The 18,340-nt window shown below is 40.0% G+C and overlaps 3 protein-coding genes across 3 annotated transcripts in view; 2 read left to right on the top strand and 1 right to left on the bottom strand.

Moving 5' to 3' along the window:
• The window catches only part of LOC126568397 (probable DNA-directed RNA polymerase III subunit RPC6), a 100,829-nt gene extending 89,931 nt beyond the window's left edge, over positions 1–10,898 (top strand). Inside the window, exon 3 of the mRNA XM_050224866.1 lies at positions 10,888–10,898. The gene's annotated coding sequence lies outside the window, so the exon portion shown is untranslated. The remainder of the gene's footprint in view (positions 1–10,887) is intronic.
• LOC126568310 (apyrase-like) overlaps positions 1–18,340 on the top strand; it is a gene marked incomplete at its 5' end in the record, with an annotated part of 350,971 nt that overhangs the window by 104,398 nt on the left and 228,233 nt on the right. The window lies entirely within an intron of this gene.
• LOC126568485 (uncharacterized) lies at positions 350–1,802 on the bottom strand. Its single transcript, XM_050224969.1, has 3 exons — positions 976–1,802; positions 706–907; positions 350–589 (listed from the first exon to the last, which is right to left on the bottom strand). Exons 1-3 carry the CDS (start codon positions 1,791–1,793, stop codon positions 350–352), a joined length of 1,260 nt encoding a protein of 419 aa, XP_050080926.1. The 5' UTR covers positions 1,794–1,802.

Genomic DNA, 18,340 nt, shown 5'->3' with positions numbered 1-18,340 from the left:
GCTGATGAAATGTATGTATTATAAAAGCTCACATTTCCATTTGTGGTTGCTATTTCAATTACCGTAGTACGAACAGCTGTTTGAATGATGACAAAAAGTAACCTTGTCCTGTAAAGCTTTCTCTCTTGTTATTACCATGCTTGTTTCTGCGGGAAGTGGAGAAAAAATCATGTTATAGTTTTCTTTATAAACTTTGTTTTAATTTAATTACACGGTGCGCCCTTTCGTGCCATTAAGCATGGCGGGCAATTAAAACACCAACCAACCCAGTTTAACTGACCGTGGTTTTACGACTACAATCCGGTGTGTGTGTGTGTGTATAGGTGAAATAAGCAGCATTGTGTTTTCTCTAGTTTTGTAGCTGCAACATAAACGTTAGCATGGAGTAACTCTTCTGCATCAGTTCGGCGAAACTGTGCATCGAAATTTCTCCATGTGCACCGTAACTGAACCGTAACGATTGCTGCGACTGTAGAATAACCAGCAGAATCGTACGCCGAACGTTTCGGTACTCGGCACGATAGCGGATGGAAAATCGCAACCGTCTAGGCCAATCGAAATTGTACAGGATGGTTCCAATCTGTCGATTCTGTCATTAGAAAGCAAAAGAAACCAACGTGAAAAAGGGAAAACACATCGTGAGAGATTTGCATTTCTAATGCATACAACATGCCGCGCGCTTGCATGCATTATTCAGTCGCTTACCAAATCGTTCAAATCCTCCACTCCTCGGCAGAGCAGCAACGATTCTAGGATGAGAAATGAGGCAAACAATACGTACGCCATACTGTAGCCAGTGAATCCTTCGAATGATACCACAAAAAATGAGTCTGCTATCAGCCCGAAGGTGCAGTAGTATTGGAGGAATGCAAACGGTGCTACAATCGATCGAAATATACGAAGATTTCTGCAAGAAAAGGATTGAAGGTTCGTTAGAAACGGAAGAAAACACTGCATACGCTCTAGACGATTTACTCTAGCAACTCCACATGCCGTTTGATTCGGATCGTTAGCTCAGCTTGCAGTTTGTTCCAATAGTTCTTTTCGTCCTGATGCTCCATTGTGCAGATCATCTCGTAATTCAGCTGTTGCGTTTCTTCCAATTGCTGAAACGATCTTACCAACAGTTCCATCTCAAGGCGAAAGCCCGCCAAAAGCATGTAGAAGCCAATAAACGACAGCACATAGATAATACCCCAGCAAGCCGTCACCATACCGTACACCATCTGTACTGCAGAACCTCCCAAAACGCGTCCATTGTACTGGAGCATAAACTCGGGCCTAGTCAACAGCAAGAATGCGAGAAAACACAACGACTCCACCGTGATTGCCGAAATGAGCACCACCAGGAAGCGATTATTGTAGCGATAAAGCTTGGAGCGCTGATTCCTTGCCCACCGATCCTGGTTCAGATACGTTCGATCGTTTAAGAATGCTTGCAACTTCCGTATCGTTGGATAGTTAAGCTCAACCAGCACTAGACGCAGTAAGGCACCGCTACAAAGCCCCAGCGCACCAAGCACATTCGCCGATGCCGTACTGTACTCCCAGTTGCTAAACATCCAGCAGGCTTTGTAGCAGTAGGACAGATAGGACAGCAGATAGCACGTGCGATACACCGTCCAGGACATTTTTTTCAATGTCCAGCGCGGCTTCTCGCTGTTGTAGTGAAGAGCAAACACCGTTCCGAAGGTGTTGAGAAGATTGAAATAGTCTACCGTGTCGGTGAAGGTGAACAATTTTTCCCAGTGCTTGCGTACGAGCAGTTTGCGTAGAATGCGATCGGCTACCATGGTGCGTTGTACCAGTTTGTGTGAACTTGAGTGCATATGGATGGAAATCGTTTCTTTTATATCGGAAAAGCTTGCGATATGAGCAACAGGAAAAATGGGGGGGGGGGGGGGGGGGGAGAGTTTTATTACGCTGCCGCAGTTGTTTATGACAGCTTTTTTCCTGCCCCTAGGATCAAAGGGTATAGATCAAAGTGACATGAAATCTGTAATTAATCGGTCCAAAGGAATGAAGGACGATGGAAAGTTAGTGCAAATCCTGGGTGGACCTTATGTGTGGACAGAGCGTTACCATGGTGGTAGCACAGCTATGGATATTGTCATTCACGAACATATAAGTCTCGTACATAAGAGTCTTCGAGGTTGCAATAGCGATTTAAGTTGATCTTCTTTTCGTTTGAAAATCAATCTTCACAGTGCAAGCGATGAAATTAGTTTGAAGCTATTGTTCAATTGTTTGAAAACGAATTTCAAATTGCAGAACGCAGAATTGAACCTCAATACCGAATTGTCATTAAAGGGAAGCCTTTCTCCAACGCTCAATTATGACAATAGGTTTGAAGGCATCCTCACAGCAGTCGTACAATTCGGCTTAGTTCTATGATTAAAAGCGAATTTCCGGGAAATTTTATTTAAGCTCCAATAGTGTAGGATCTAGTAGGAAAGTAAAAAAAATGCTCATGAATCACTCTGCCCCATATTTCACAGCTGTCTGATGCAGTTGATCTTCTGCGTTATTCTCTCGTGCTGATGATTGGCATGTCCGTGTATGAAAAAAAAAAACTGACACCATGCAGCTGCTGCACCGCTATCGCTCATCTTTCGCCATTACGAAATGTTGTGAATGCAGAGGGTGCGCTCCAGGTAGAGTGCGTTTGATGTTTTGGACATGTAGTGCTATTGCATAAAGCATAAAGGCGTGATGGAAAGTAACAAAAAAAGCAAATATGGTCGGAGCTAGTTCACAGCACCTGATCAAATTTTTCCAAATCAGTATACGATTGACAGCATACGGTATGGAGAAAACATGATGGTTCAGTTTTTTTTGCACTCTACTGTATAATCCCAACGTGTGAGTTGGATTTTATGGCGTTAAGAGACGTATTTTCGTAACATGGAACGCTGATGGCGCATCTGAGAGGCAAGCGAATTCAAACTTTAGCATTAATGTGTCATGTATATATTTATAGTTTTGAAAGTTTTCCAAATAAAATTGACAAGATGATCTGTTGATTGCAAACTTGTACAGTTTGCTCAACTTGGCCGCAAACATCACAATATTGACCCCAGAATTACTAAACCGTTGGTATGGAACATCTTCGCTTTGTGTTGGATACTCAAGTAAATTTTATATGAAGCCATAAATACGCTCTAAGCTATTCAATTATTTTGGTCTCAGTAATGCCAATGAAACATTATTTAAGTCTGTTACCAATTCTGCATCGAAATACATACGTCGAAATAGACGTAACATGTTTTGCTCCCAACCGTCATCTGTGATTGAGTAAGTGATTGTAGCAAATCTGACATCGTGCTTAACTCTATGACAGGTCGACTATGCCGAGTCGCCGAACCCTCCTTTAGAAGCAAAAATATTGCGAAACGGAAAAGAAACTTTTGACAATCAAGTGGAAAATAACATTACATCATTCGCTGGAACCGGCGTGAAACGGTTTAGACACGTAGTTGACTTCTCATCTGCCCGCTACATCAAATTTGGCGTGAATTGTGGCCTTTAAGTTTATTTCGCACTGACTGCCTGTCATTGTCACTTCGCTTTGAAGGCTGGAAGGCTGTTTTTCCTGCTAGATTTCGTTACGCTTCCATCTAGAGATTGGCTGGAAGTATTTTCAGCTAGTGTGGAAATGTTCTACCCGGCTTCCTTTTTTTCTTACTCCATCAAAGCAGATACAGTGCTTTTGGGGGGTTGAAGGTGCCAAATATGTACAAAAATAAACCACAGGAAAGAATACACCATGACGGTTCAGCGTGATGTGGTTCAGATTGCTCGTCTGTCAATTTCTCCCGATTCAAGGTGTTAGGCGTGCTGATTCAATAAACATACCTTTCTGCCAGCGGTGCAGTGGGAATAGAATTTCATGGCAATTCGATTTGCTGTTCGTATCACGAATATATGTAGAGCTGTTGGCTCGGCACTGACGGAAGCTTTTGCTTTTTATAGTTTAACTTCGAGGTCGAGGAAAAAAATATAAAAAAGCCGTGCCTGTGATTTCTCACCAACGAGCGTAATGTGATAAGCGAAGCTTAAGCTGCTTGTCAATCTCAAGCTCAAGCAATTGCAGAATTGGCAGCATTTGCTTGTTGTGTAGCGTTACGCTTATAAAGTTTGGTAAAGTAGTTGAAGTAGTGAATAACTGTTTGCCAACGGCTGTCGTTATGGTTTGATGCTTATGGTAATGAGAAAAAATGGTTTCTAAAATTGCTTATTGAGCTGCAAACCCATGCAAACGGAAAGCAGCACAAAACACGCTGGAGCAATATTTTGTGAACTGCAAAAGTAATTTCAAACTCATGTACCACTTCTCAGCGACAGCTGCATTGTGGTAGAACCTGTTTTTGTACACCTAGATATAATGCTGGAGATATTTCGATATCAAAATGTTTTTTTTTTTGTTTTGCTAACGGTTTCATGTATGCACCGTTCAACAGTTGTGGCAAACTATTGCCTGCAACATGTTTGGCAAAGAGTTGCTTTTCTTTTAAATTTATAGTCAACCCCCTTAAAACAGATGGCAAAACATGGCTGTAATTTACAAACTCATCGTGCTGGAAAACAAATTATTTTGCCGGAAAAGCAATGCATGAGAAGTAAGAATATTATAAAAAATATGCAATTTACAGCTTAATGCAAACTGAACTGAACAGAGCGTGTCGACGCTCTCGCATCGAACACCAACCCGCCCCTAGATTACATTATAAGCTATATAAACATAAATGATCAAATATCACACGATTGCTTTTTTATCAGATTCAAACCGTCAAAAACATTTTTCCTACTCCCTCATTCTCAGAAATAATTTTTCTCGCAATAATGTCTCTTCCGTGTGAATGTAGATCCGCCATACAAAGCATGCCAATTCAAGCGATAGGGTTAAATTTTAAATCCAAATTGGATCCTTTATTAAATTTCTATTACCGCGGCAGCTGAACCGTATAGAAAAAAAAATCAACCCCAAATGGTACTGCACAAGCGAATAGATGAACATTGTAGAGAAAGTTCGTTCGGTGAATCGATTTCAAAATGTTCTTGGAACGCTTATGTTCGTGTTGATATTTTTTCCCTCTTCTTCGTAATCGCGTATTGCATCCTAACGGGGATTTAATTTTAACATCTGTTTTTTTTTTTGGTTATGTGTGTGTATGGCATTTCACATTGTAGATAGTAGAAATACATAATTTGAATGGATTAAAAGCATTTTTCCATGCAACTTTGAATAGGTCAAAGCATGTTATTGTGTAGTACCAGGCGTCTCCATCTCCATCGAATCACAAATGTGACGGATAGACAGGAGTCGTATTAGTAAAGAGGACAGTAATTGAATTGTAAATTTGGGCGAATGAAATTCTATTAGTGTTTGCGTCTGGTGTCCTGTTCCTGATTTAATTTGATCTGCTTCTGTATGTTAAAAATAGCTAATATAAGTTTTGTCTACATATAATACTTACTAACGGGCATGATTGTAAAAGTTTTTTTTAAATATGCCAATTGGTTTTTATTTGAGTATAACATAGGCGTTTTTATAAACCACCAGGCGCCTCCATTACTTATTCAAAATATAGCATTTGATTCATAATATTACACAGTTCAAAACGAACTAAAATTGTTTGTGTCATGGAAAACACACTAGCAAACGTGGTTTTGCTTGGAAACTAATGCCGTTTGTCCACTGCAGCCGGTAGCTATGGACGTTAAGCTGCTACTATCAATCTGTACTACATTACCTTTCGAATTCATTACCACACATCAACACGTGAGCAGTTCACCGTGGAAAAAGTTCATCCAAACTGTTGTACCGATTGGTAAGCTCCCGAGTCGACGCAAAAGCCTTTTAGTACAAGCTTTTCCGCGTTCACTTTGTGCAGCTGGGTTCAGCCCAGCTGCCTTGTGGGTGTTGAGTGTGGTGAATGTTTTATTCGTTCAATTAGTTTCGTTGTGCGTGTTTTGTGGGTTGTACTCTGGCATGTAGATTTTATTTTGAACACATCTAAGCGAATACGAAATAGGAACGAGCAACGTAACGGCACGCATCAACAATAACAAATGCAGGTTTAGCTGCGGTTCGTTGCGAGGGTGTGTTAAAAGTAGGTGTTTGCCTTTATTGCACTGTAGTATGGGGCGCGTTTCGTTTGATGCATCAACAAGTATGTTGTTATGTCATGTTGGTATTAGAAAAAAGTTTGTGTTTCCTTTTTTTGAAATCTGTAATGCTTACTGATCGATTATCTGTTTTTTAATACCATCATACAAATATCTTTCGCTTTAGTTAGTGTTGTTTCATAAATTAAACAAGGGTCCACAATTGCTTAACGTCTACAAAAAATTTTATTTCGCAAAGGTTAAAGCTAGCACTTTATTAAATTCAACCCTATCCGAACACACCGTCACGGAAAACGGAGGCACTGAATAAACATTATGATTTTCAACCATAATCGCGGTTTTTACGGTTCCGATGGTCGTAAATAATCGACAAAAGTTCATCAGGTTTAATTAATAGTCTCAATTGAGTTAATTGGCCTTTGTTAGACGAATTGGAATGCAATCATTTCAGTTTCGACCGCCAGTTTTAAATCGGACGAAAATAGTACCAAGAATACCCCTAGGATGGCAGATAAGAGCATATCACGGTGCTGATTTCGTTTGCACAGTAAGAATAGAGTATAGACGGAACCTTCTGGTGCGTAAACTAAATGCACAATCAATCGCAAAACAAGGTTCGATTCATGCATGGTTTGCTTCGGTGTGGAAGGCACTAATTGATTTAAATGTTCATTTTGTGAATTGGGGATTGGTTCGGGCAAAAATCTTTTGTTTCAACGATAGTTTGGATGTTATTGTGTTTCGTTCTCTAGAAGCAGGACAGCAGTGAAGACCTGGATGATTTACTCACGGTTAGTGCGGTGTAGCGTGACTGAGCGTTGCTACTAAGCGCTCTCGATCAGCAATTAGTGTAATCATAGGTTTTAATAACTTAATTACACGTTTATTGATGAGGATGCGAAATCCGCTGTGTTGGAGTAGAAAAATATCCTATCAGTGCGATGTTGAAGTACCGGTAAAGTTTGAAAGTACTCGGAAACTTTCAGATAAGTATGAAGATAAGGATGAAGTATAGTTTTGATGCTGTAAATAATCGAATTACTCGATCTCTTTAGATTAGATCTCTATCTAATTAAAAGTTGGAGTTGCTACGATTTGATGTTTCAGGCATCTTCATCATAAACTGTTCAGACGTGTGCTGAACACACATGTTAGAACACATACTCAGCATAATGAAGAACAAAGACTGGACATAAATGTAACATATCTACTTACCAGAAGTTTTAGCAATATAGCCAGGCCGTTTTAATGAATTTAAAATAAAAATTACAAGAATTCGTTGCACAACATCCTCTTCAATTTATTTTAAGATGCTTATTTTGTTTATTGTGTCTATTTCGCTTTACTCTCGCGCATAAGAAACACTTTATTCACAGAATTCTGACTTTGTGTTCAAAGAAAAATTTAAGAATCCTCAAAATTGTTGGTCACCCTAATGCGTTTAAAATTCTCTAAACGATTTGGAAGCATGACAAACTTTCAACAGCTCTCATCGCTGAAACAACGAGTTTTACCTACTTAAAAGCAACTTTATACGGTGACATCAGCGACAAGGTAACACCAACAACATCCTCTCGCCAGTCCAAGCATCAACAAATGGCCCTATGTGGTCATCATTTTGCAATCTAGTACACACAACGTTCCAAGCCGTGCTGTGGGGTTTGCGGAAGCAGCCGAGAGCAAATCTTTTCACATGGCCCAAGTGGCCACATGGGAGGCCTTTTGCTGTTGCCGCTGCTGCTAAAATTTGCCTGCATTCGCAATGCTTCGTTTAAGCGGTACACACACACACACCACTCGATATTTGCAAAGATAGGCACCACTCTGTTCTGTGGTTTAGCCGTACAAAAAGGGGAAAAGGTTGGAAACTTCCCGGACAATGATGACTTTACATAAACTTGCGTTGTTGATACCGTTTGCATACGGGGATGGAGAATATACGGCACTGGATCCCACACTTTGGCGACGGTTAACCATAAGATATTTCAGCATCCCGACTCCTCGTTCGAGCTTGAAGGTATAGTGGTAGATCCCCTTTTTCTGGGTCGTAAAATTCATGCTTGGGCGGCAGGCGAAAATAAAGACATTCGGATAGAAGAAACCTCTTCCGTAGCAAATCGCCGTCGTCGTACTGGTGCTTCTCATCGTGCGACAAATGACCAGCACGAGATACATGGCAGAACAGGGGGGGGGGGGAAGATGAAAACTATTCCGCCGACGACCTCTCCCAGTACAAATAGTGCTTTTTTCCAAGGGACAACCAACTTCTTGCAACGCCCTCAGGGCGTGTGTATGGGTGAGCTCGACGATTGCCTTTCTGCTTATTCATGCAGCCTTCGTTCTGGACGGGTTGGTTGACAAAGTATGATCCCGGCTTTGAAGAAAATCATTATCCACAATCCACACCCGACCGATTGGCCTGACGCGAAGGTTCGAGAGGGTTTTTTGGTGTATGTGTGTGTGTGTGTGTGTGCGGTTTTGTGTTGGTCCATAAATTTTCGGGTCCCCAAAAAAGCTCCCGTCCCGAGATAATATCCACTCGGCTGGATGGGTGCTTGAGCGTGTAGTAACATTATTGTGATCTTTTAATCTTTGGTTTGCAAATATTTTCGTCGGAAAATGAAGTGTGCTGGTGTGTATGTGTCCTTTTGTCTTTGCTGATAGCTGCATATGAAACTTCTTTTGTTTGTAGACTATACCCTTACAAAGGCGGTACCTTTGCAGAGATTGCTTGATTAATAATTGAAAAGCTGTTTTCTAATCGCTTTTATCGGCGTCATCTCAGTCTTGGGAGCAGGAGTAAGACTGGACACACCATGTCGATGATGAGAGAAAATGGAACGATCAACATCAGGGAATGGTGTCCCGTTGATGGACCTATTACAACGGTGTGTCACATTTTTTAATTGCTTGACCCATTTTTCGCACATGATAGTATATGTAGTTGAGGGAACAACTTTACCGGGAAATGGAACCCGGTTGAAAAATGAGGAACTTCGTTGTACGAAGTAGGACATTATATGGTCATCCTAAAGCACATGGCGAAGGATAATGTGAAGTAAATCGAGATGTGGAAATTATGGTAGTGAATGTCTAATTTCTGTAGGACAGGAAGGCTTCAAAGTTAATTTCGGAAAAGATCCCAGTGGAAACTTTTGTTCAATATATGTCGTCACCGATAGAATATTACGATGTGTTTGTATTTACGGATCGAATGAAGTTGTACAGATTTGTATGTGCAAGCAATATAATATAAAAAGCATTCAAATATAAAAGCTTAAAGCAAGCATTTAAGCTTTTATATTTGAAAGATTTCTTCTTCTTTTCTTGGCTAAACGACCTCTAAGGTCACGCTGGTCATCGAATGGCTTACTAGACTTCCCGATACCACGTAGTTGGATAGTCAGTCCTCATTACGGGGAGACCGGATAGGATTTGAACTAGGTTCCTGTCGTATAGAGACTGGCGTCACCTACACAACGTCGATGTCGCCTACACCACGGGGCCGCCCCTCGTGTGCGACTCTGTAAAAGTAAAAAAAAATGAAGCAAGCTGTGTACAATATTTAGTTTCATTTAGTTTTAAGTTTGGTTATGTGTTATGACACTTAAAGAAGAACTACCAGAGAAATAGAAACTGGGTGTCATACACGCAGTGTAGAAGAAGGGTGACTTGCTGAACGGTGCTAACTTCCGGCCCATCACATATTTGTCTGCTGTCTAAGAGATGCTGCCTCGAATACTTTTCTGCAGACTTGCGCCCCTTGCTACAGATTTCGTAGGTAGACTGCGTTGTAGGAAGCGGACCACTGACCAATACTTTACGGCAGATTCCCAGAAATGCAGATAGCACCAGATCTCCAAACATACCCAGTTTATTCATTTCAAGAAGGCCTACAAAGCCTCAGATTGGGCCGAACGATAGAACATCTTCATTGAACATACTTCTAGGACGGTGCACGAGGTGTGCAACCCTAATGAAGAGCGAAACCGATAGGATTGAACTGAGGATCAGTTGTGATGGACGATGATGATTCCAGAATCATGCCCCACCAGTGATCAGTCAGTAATCCGTTTGGCACAAACCGTAGAGGAGCCCAGCTAACTCATTGGCTGGATCAGGTGGAGTCGAATCTGCCGGAGTTCAGATGCAGCCCTAGATCGAGTTTCACGGAAAAAGGATTGGCGATCTAAACTTTCTGAAACTAAACTGTCCCCAAGGGAATCCTACGCAGCATCTTAGAATATGCGATAATTCTGATATGTTTAGTGGATCATTCACGTTCTCGTTGATCTCGCTATTCGTCTGATGATGCCAACATATTCTATTTTAAACGAAAATATTCAAATAAGTGTAATGTTCAAGCAAGCAAACTTCACAGAAATAATTCTTAATGCGAAACGAATTGAATATGACTAATTCAAAGTGTTGCAGAAAAAAGTATGCAAGTGGAAAGGTTATTTATTGACTTTTCACTTATGTTTCAAGAGTCTTTGATCGAACCTTTTTTTCCTGAAGTACTACTGTCAAATCCACGTCAGCAACAGTGTGCCGAACCCGCCTTTGGTTCTATTCGAGACTGCTCAAACGACTCTGGTGGGTCTGGGAAAGTTGAAAATTGTGCTTAGTGATGACTAATTAATGTTTGTCGACGAAAACATATTTGTTCTTATGCCTTGTTCTATTTTCATCCCATTGACTTTGCAAACAGATGTCGAATTAAAGATGTTTCTAGACGAAATACAAAATCGTTTCGAGGGAAAAGGAATATTTTAGATATAATTTCGAACATTGTTGAGAACATATATTGCAGTCGTTGTATGAAACACTCGTGTGATATTGTCATTCAGCAATCCATTGTGCTATCGATCGTTGCCGAAATTTATACGGCTTCGGCAAGAGCGTACGTGAGAATCTCTCCAAATAAGTAATGTCCTCTACGAAATGAATAATTCATTTGGCCGAGCGAGACTTCGTCCCATTTCGACCCGATATTGGACCTGTTTGGTGCCGTCGAACACACACAAAAACCGGCCTGTTGTAAGAATGCCACGAACAAACATTTGCATTTGGTGTGCTGCGGAAGCGATGGGAAGTAATGTGGGTCGAAAGCACAGCGTGCGAAGAAGAAAACATGTCCGATAAATGACTGTAACGAATGGTTTCGGCCGTGCTTTACAAATCTCCCAAAGTGAGTGCAAATGTTACGTTTGTCATTCAACCACAGCAGCGCGTCAAGCATTGTTCAATCACTTCCTAGACGAATGTTCCGAACAATCGTAGCATTCGGAACTGAGGTGAAGGCCGTGTTCAAACGAAGGGAGAATCACCACCACCGCACACGGGTTTGGCGCACACGCAGAAAAATAATCTCCAAGAAGCATTAATCATTCTCTGTTCGGCTTCTGCGTAAAGACAGAAGTGAATAAAACACGCATTTGCCGAATGGAATTGGTTTTTCCCGAGCAGCTTTACATGCATTTAGATGTGTGTTCCCGAGAAGGGATTTGGATCTGATGAGGAATAAAATTAAATTAATGATTGTATGTTGAGTATAGATTTGTTGGTGGATGTGGTAATCTTGTGAAGAAGTTAAAGTAACTTCAGCCAAATTTAGAAATCCCTTAGGCCGATTTAAAATATAATGTAGAAATGCAATAAACAGTAAGATAAGAGATCATAGGTAAGTTCAATGCAATGCACATTCCTCAAAACTCTCTGTTAACAGCATTGTTTGCTTCTCTTACTAACTGCACTCATCGTCAATCCTCTCAGCTTTCAACTTCAACTAACTGAAGTGGCATCGTTTATCGGCCGAATGGTACGCAACCGAAAGGAAGGCTTAAAAGAAAATGCTTCAGAATGCCACACTAAACGTTGGCAGAAAAGCTTTATTGTAAAGTTCACCCAATTGATTGTGAAGATCTCGTCGGTTTCATAGAGGCGCGTTCCATCGGATGTTCTGATCCAACGCGTTGCTCGAATGTTCCGATCCAATGGCATGATGAATGTCGCTGTATTTGTGGAAAGTAAAATATCGTCTCATTTTTTTTTGTCCATCCGCTAACCTTCTCCCTGGTTACACCGGCATATCGTTTTTATTGGTGAATGTTGCCATCGATGAATAAATATGAATGATTTCCACGGGGAAATTTGAGTGAAATGTACGTGTCCAGGAATTCCCACAACCAATATTGAAGACGGGATGGCCAAGCAACGGAAAGTATCCAGTATCCAGTAAAAGCAGGTTTTTCCTTTTTCTATTTTCAAAGAGAAGCATTCTTTGTCTTGGAATGTTAGGGTAGGCTTTAGTGATTGAGGTACTTTACAACATTGAAATTTTATACAAATATTCACCGGTTAGAAATTCTTTATTCAGTAACACGTTAAAGTTAGTTTGAATTGGGGAAAATTCGTGTCCAGTAAACTGTCAGATTTTGTGATGTCCGTTAACGACCAGAACACTCTCTTTTTGGCTGCAAATGACAAATTGTCACTGTTTGTCTAGCAACTCTAAGCTTTTTTTTTTCGTGATCCGGACTGGACCTTGACCGGATTCATTTAACGACCCATGTGTTGTGTTTGCTTTAACGATTTCACCAGCCCTAATAGGCTACTAAGAAGAGCGAGCCAGGATGTTAATTTATTCATCCCAACGGAAAAGTCACATGCGCCTTAGTGCCGATGCGAGGCTGTCGCCAGGCGGTGAAACATTCCGACCTCAAATTCGGATGGTTGTTGAATTTAATAAGATAAATCACATTATCAAAGCATCCGTCCAATAGTGATGGCTCGGGACGGTCCTTTGGAGCTAGAGAATGTGGACTAGAAGTTTAGAAACAACAACCCACTGGACTCATTGTGGGAGGAACGTGATTTGTGATAAGTGCCTTATGGTGATATTGGAATTTTTAAATAAAAAAATAAAAAAAGGTGTTAAACAATTTCATTCAATTTTATAAACTTATTACATTCGGAAGTCTGGACGATTTCGAGAATAGCGTCCTTGTCGTAAAGTCTGAGCTTAAAGGCCTTCAAAGGGCGAATTTATGTCTAAACCACCGTAAAGCTAATGTTTGCCATACAAATTGTGTCTCGTTGCAAGAAACACCATAAACACTTCCACTCGGAAGTGCTCGTTTTTCACTGGTAAGCCACTGTGCTAGTCGCGCACGGAACATTTTTTCATTTATTCATATGCAATCAAAGCGTCAAGAACAGATTGTAGTAAGTGTGGATGAATTTTTATTTGTCTAGAAAGCGGATATGCTTGGCGTGGGCGTGTGAGAACGAACATTTTTATGAGCAATAAACACAGCTTTGCAGCGTATTAACGCAATAACGCATGGTAAGGCAAATATTAATGTTTCCCTTTTGCGGCTCAGAGCGTACGTGTACGTGGTTCATGGTTCATGTTTTGTTCCTTATACCTTTTAGAAGGTATCTCCAAAACACCTGCCAATTTCAGTAGCTTAAATTGTGTTAGATGTTTCGTCACATGCAATAATTTTTTTAAGTACAGTCTTCGTCGATTCTATGGCACAGAAAGTTTGCAGGGCAGCTGACCGGGTATAATAAAGGGTTTCCGATATGCATTAGGCAACACACACCAGTATGGGTAAGCTCATCAGCATAAGCTAATGAAAATTTATTGGCAGACGATCTAATGGGGCAGAGCCCCATTAGAATTCCAACGTCAATTAACAACGTACATATCTGGCCGAAAGCTCTTGCAATTAATGTTTCCAAAAGAAACAAAAAACAAAAATTGAAAAAAAGGAAAGAATCCATTGGATGAAAATTGAAACTTCAACGTTATTCGTGATGTGTTAAGTTGGTATCTCATTTATTTACAATTGAATATGACGGTCCAGTGCCGTATTGTCGTCGGTATCTCATTTTCTAGATTAATTTTGAAGGAATTTTACACCTTTTCCTTAGCGTTTGGTATTTGTGGAATTCCAAATATCGATATCATTTATTACACTTCTCGTCTTCTCTTCTTGGCTTAATGACTTTCTAGGTCAAGCCGGCCATCGAATGGCTTATTTGACTCACACAGATATCACATATTTGGATAGTCAGTTTTAACTACGGGGGAACGGTCCGGATGGGATTTAATTACTGTCCGGCCGTGTAAAGATCGGTACTGTTGATGTCTTACCAACTTTTCGCATTTTTTACATTTCGTAGCTCAAATTATTAAATAAAATATCAAATAGTTCCGTATCAAACTGAAATTTTTCATCGAATGATTTTAAATTTTTTTAAATATTTTTTTTTTATTTATAATTTTGTTATGACTATTCAATTCCGTATTTCTTTGTATTTTGACTCCTTTCCATATGAGTATATGTACACTCACTGAAGAAAAATCGACTTTTGCACGTCTTGCGAGAATAAAACTCTTTTTTCTAGGCTTTTTTTTAAAGATAATTGATTAAATTTGTTATACAGGAAAATGATCCTCAAACAGTTTTATTACTGTTTTCATTATAATGCAACTTGTTCTAAGACATTTATATGCAGTATATCAACTATACGGTTATTAGTACGCAGCATTGATTATCGAGCTGCGAGTAAAGTAAAATAAAAGAAGTTAGAAATTGCATGCCAAAACCTATTAGGGTTGTAGAGTCGAAGAAGAAAAATAGTTGGTGGGACTATCACACTGAGCAACGCGCTCTAGTGAAACCAAACTTTGCATCCTCGCATAATAAAGCATCCTTGAGCTCTATTGCAGAATCGTAATTAATTTCTTTTCGCCATTCATTTCCTACTACTATTTCGTTCACTTCAAAATCAATCGTAAGCTGGAGATTTTATTTGCATAACAAATGTGCATTGTCGAATGAAATTAAATTCTATCTTTTCAATCCGATTTTACTTCCGTTAAGTTGCCTGCTCAGCAGAGGTGTGTGTGTGTGTGTGTGTGTGTGTGTGTGTGTGTGTGTGTGTGTGTGTGTGTTTGAATATGTAAAACCACGCCTTAACGTTGCAGGCACCATTTCTTCATCAGTATAGAACACCCTGTACCGATGAACAGCACAAAGTAGCGCCCGTTTCAATTGCTTCTAAAATACGACGCTCATGTGAGCTGGTGCACGGTATTTGAACTTCAATTAAATTTGGCTTTACACCTTGGGTTAACCTTTTTTCGGGTTCTCGACATCGGTTCACACTGGCCTGCTGAACAGATAAGCAATGGGTGGTTAGAAAAGGGAGAAAAAGGGTAACCTTCGACCAAAAAATTCAACGCTGGGCTGTGGGGCTCGGTGCGAGCATCGAAAGTGAACCAAAAGAAGAAGCATGCCCGGTGGAGCATAATTAAAGCTCCATGAAATTCGATTAATTTGTAAATATTCTTAGAAGAAGGTCGGAGATTCTTTCCCACAGATAGGAACAGCACGATAATAGTGGGGTTCGGAGGGGGAGCGAATCTGCTTTTTTTTTTTGTTTTGCTTTGGCAGTAAGAAACTTCGCACAAAGAGTGACACTGAACGAGAACGAAAAACGAACACAGAATCATAATTTAATTCCATTCGAAGACCGATCGGGTCGATATCGAGTTGGGAGTTTTTAATTGCATGCTGCGAAAACGTTGTTTTACTGGGTAGGAAAAGATAAACGTAAATTTCTTTTTTTTTTGCTAGACTTGTGGTACTTTCGATGGAGTAAAAATTATTTCACTAGAAATTCTTGTCTTGGAATGTGTGTTACTGTACTGTGTAGCTTTTTACTTATCTATTTTAGTTCTTTTAATTTTAAATATATAAATGAAACAGGTTGTCATTAAAACAATAAGAATTATGCAAGAAATTGGGAGGAAAAAATAGTTTGAAATATTTTTCATAATCCGTTCTTATATCATTATTAAACTTCTGTACTTTCATGTTCCTACACGAAAAGGTAATTTATAACCTTACTTTCAAAAAAAGAATCTTTCATTACCAACACTCCACAAGTTGCACCGGTATAGAAAAATGGCGGAAGTGTAGCACAATCAAATCGATCCGCTATCGGCAGCACGAACAAAAAAAAAAAAGAGGGCAAATTGCGAAGGGAAGGTATTCCGGTGCAAATTGACGACCGGAAATTTCACAATACGAACTTACCGGTCCCTTGAATGTGGCTGACCTGATCGGCAAAATCATAATGCTTGCCGACACAGCCATCTGCTAGGAAGGGAACACACCAACCTAGCCCAACGGCGAACCGGCGACGGTAGAGATGAAATTAAATTCCGGAAGGAAGAAATCGGTGTTCGATTCAATCGGACGGTCCCGCGAAAAACGGAGAACATCGATTGGATTTATTTTCTTTCGTTATTTTTGAATGCATTTGGGTTATTGGGAAAATAGAACGACGCTTATCGCCTCATGTCTGTAATGGATCTGCTGTACGTGGGAGATAAAGTGAAAATGTCGCATAAATTATCATTATATCGGAAGTGTTTGAGAAAAACCTTCATTTTAAATGATAATTTTTATGTCCATCAATATCAATCTAACAAATATTTCCTCTCTCATCGTAATTATTTCACCCGTCCTGAAATGAAAAAAAAAAAAAATTCAAACAACATCAAAACGGATGCAGGCGATTTTTGGTGAATGTGTGTGACAAATATTTCTCTATGTTATTTCTTGGTCATTACACCAAAACGTGCAACTTTTTGTTCACGAATCCTGAAGTTCGTGCACACCCCCCCTAGCAAGAGGTCTTTGTCCTCCGAAAATCCAGTCTAGTGTAATTACTTTTTTGATTTGTTTGTTTACCTTCATACACACGCGCGCACATACAACATGCAAATCGTCTGTTCTGGCGCGGTGCAGCTTTGGTGCAGCCTGGTCTGCTAACATTTGCTCCTGGCGCATTAATTGTGTATGCTGTGCTGCGCTTCCGTATGAAGATGGAACGCTTCAAAACCTTCGTCTACACTCCGACAGCCCTTGTATTAGGGAGAGCACTGGAATATATACAAAGCCACCACTGCGCACCACTGTGACGGGGTTTTTAAAATCTTTTTTTTACTTTCTGCAGGCATCAACCAGGCCCCCGAATGTGGTTGACATCTTGCTGAAGATGAACATTGTTTGTACAGAACTTTTACGTAGATGGTAGGGTTTCTGCAAACGTACATGCTTGCAGAGCAGCTCGTATTGCAGTTAATTCCGTGCAGTACGTTCGACGCGCGCTTTAAGAGCGCAAACTTCAATCAAAACTTTTGCAATAATATTTGGTGTGCAGTCTGTGCCGTCTTGGTTCAGATTTCCGCTACCTGAACTGAGCGTTAGTGTTTTGGTGTCTTTCATGCGCGTGGGAGGACGTCATCGTACCTCGACAATGACGGCGTAGCATTACCAGACATCGATGGGATAGGTAAAACTATTGTTTAACGTTTGCGTATCCCGCAAAGAATGCAATAAGCTTTTTCTATTCAACGTAAATTGAGCATTGTGAAATGGTTTTGTGATATATGGTGCTCAATGTGGGTGTTATGTTGGAAATACTTCAACATCCTTTAAACATATATTGCTGCTGTGTTTTTGTCCTATTTTTGTCCCGGGTGTATTAAATTTTGCTTATTTTTAAAATATTCTCCAGGTAGGCTTTAGCTGTATTGATAAAAATGTGGTTTTCAAGAATAAAATCAATATTTAATTAATACATACATTGCAGGATTTCAGGGTTTGCCTACGGGATCGAAACCAATCGGGTTCGTTTACTACGGCCAGACCTGACTGTTTTTTTGAGGAAATAAATTTCAAGTTTGACTAGCAAAATGAAGTGATTCTTACAGCTATTTAAAGGCATCTTCGGTTTTGAAAAGCTTTTTGCTCTTTGTTGATAATTCTCTGTATAAATTCAGTATTTCGGTTCTTGTGTGGTGTTGATGTGCTGATGGAAGGTACAATGCTAAGTTCGATCTTCATATAAACCTTAGCACATTTAGCGCTCGCAAATTATTCGGAGATCCCATTCTTAAGAAATTTAGGTTCGATTCGATAAACTGTGGAAATTTGATACCATACACTCTTCAAAATTTTGGCATTTTGGTGTGCCTTGGGCAATCGAAAAACACGCAACCGGTACTTTAGTATAGATTCTCACAAAATGCGCCATTTTTAACACACTTCACTATGTCATATTTTTGGACATTTCTCTGTAGTAAGAGCTTAAGAGTTAAAAGGACGCATCGTATTTAGTCGAT

This window comes from Anopheles maculipalpis, chromosome 2RL (assembly GCF_943734695.1).
Source record: "Anopheles maculipalpis chromosome 2RL, idAnoMacuDA_375_x, whole genome shotgun sequence".
Lineage (NCBI taxonomy): Eukaryota > Metazoa > Arthropoda > Insecta > Diptera > Culicidae > Anopheles > Anopheles maculipalpis.
This window is presented reverse-complemented; position numbering and strand designations above follow the sequence as displayed.

Coding starts and splice junctions, on each gene's coding strand:
- LOC126568485 (XM_050224969.1), bottom strand. CDS start 1,793: ATGGTAGCCGATCGCATTCTACGCAAACTGCTCGTACGCAAGCACTGG. Junction 908..975: donor CGGCATGTGGAGTTGCTAGA/GTAAATCGTCTA, acceptor CTTTTCTTGCAG/AAATCTTCGTATATTTCGAT. Junction 590..705: donor TGGAGGATTTGAACGATTTG/GTAAGCGACTGA, acceptor TTCTAATGACAG/AATCGACAGATTGGAACCAT.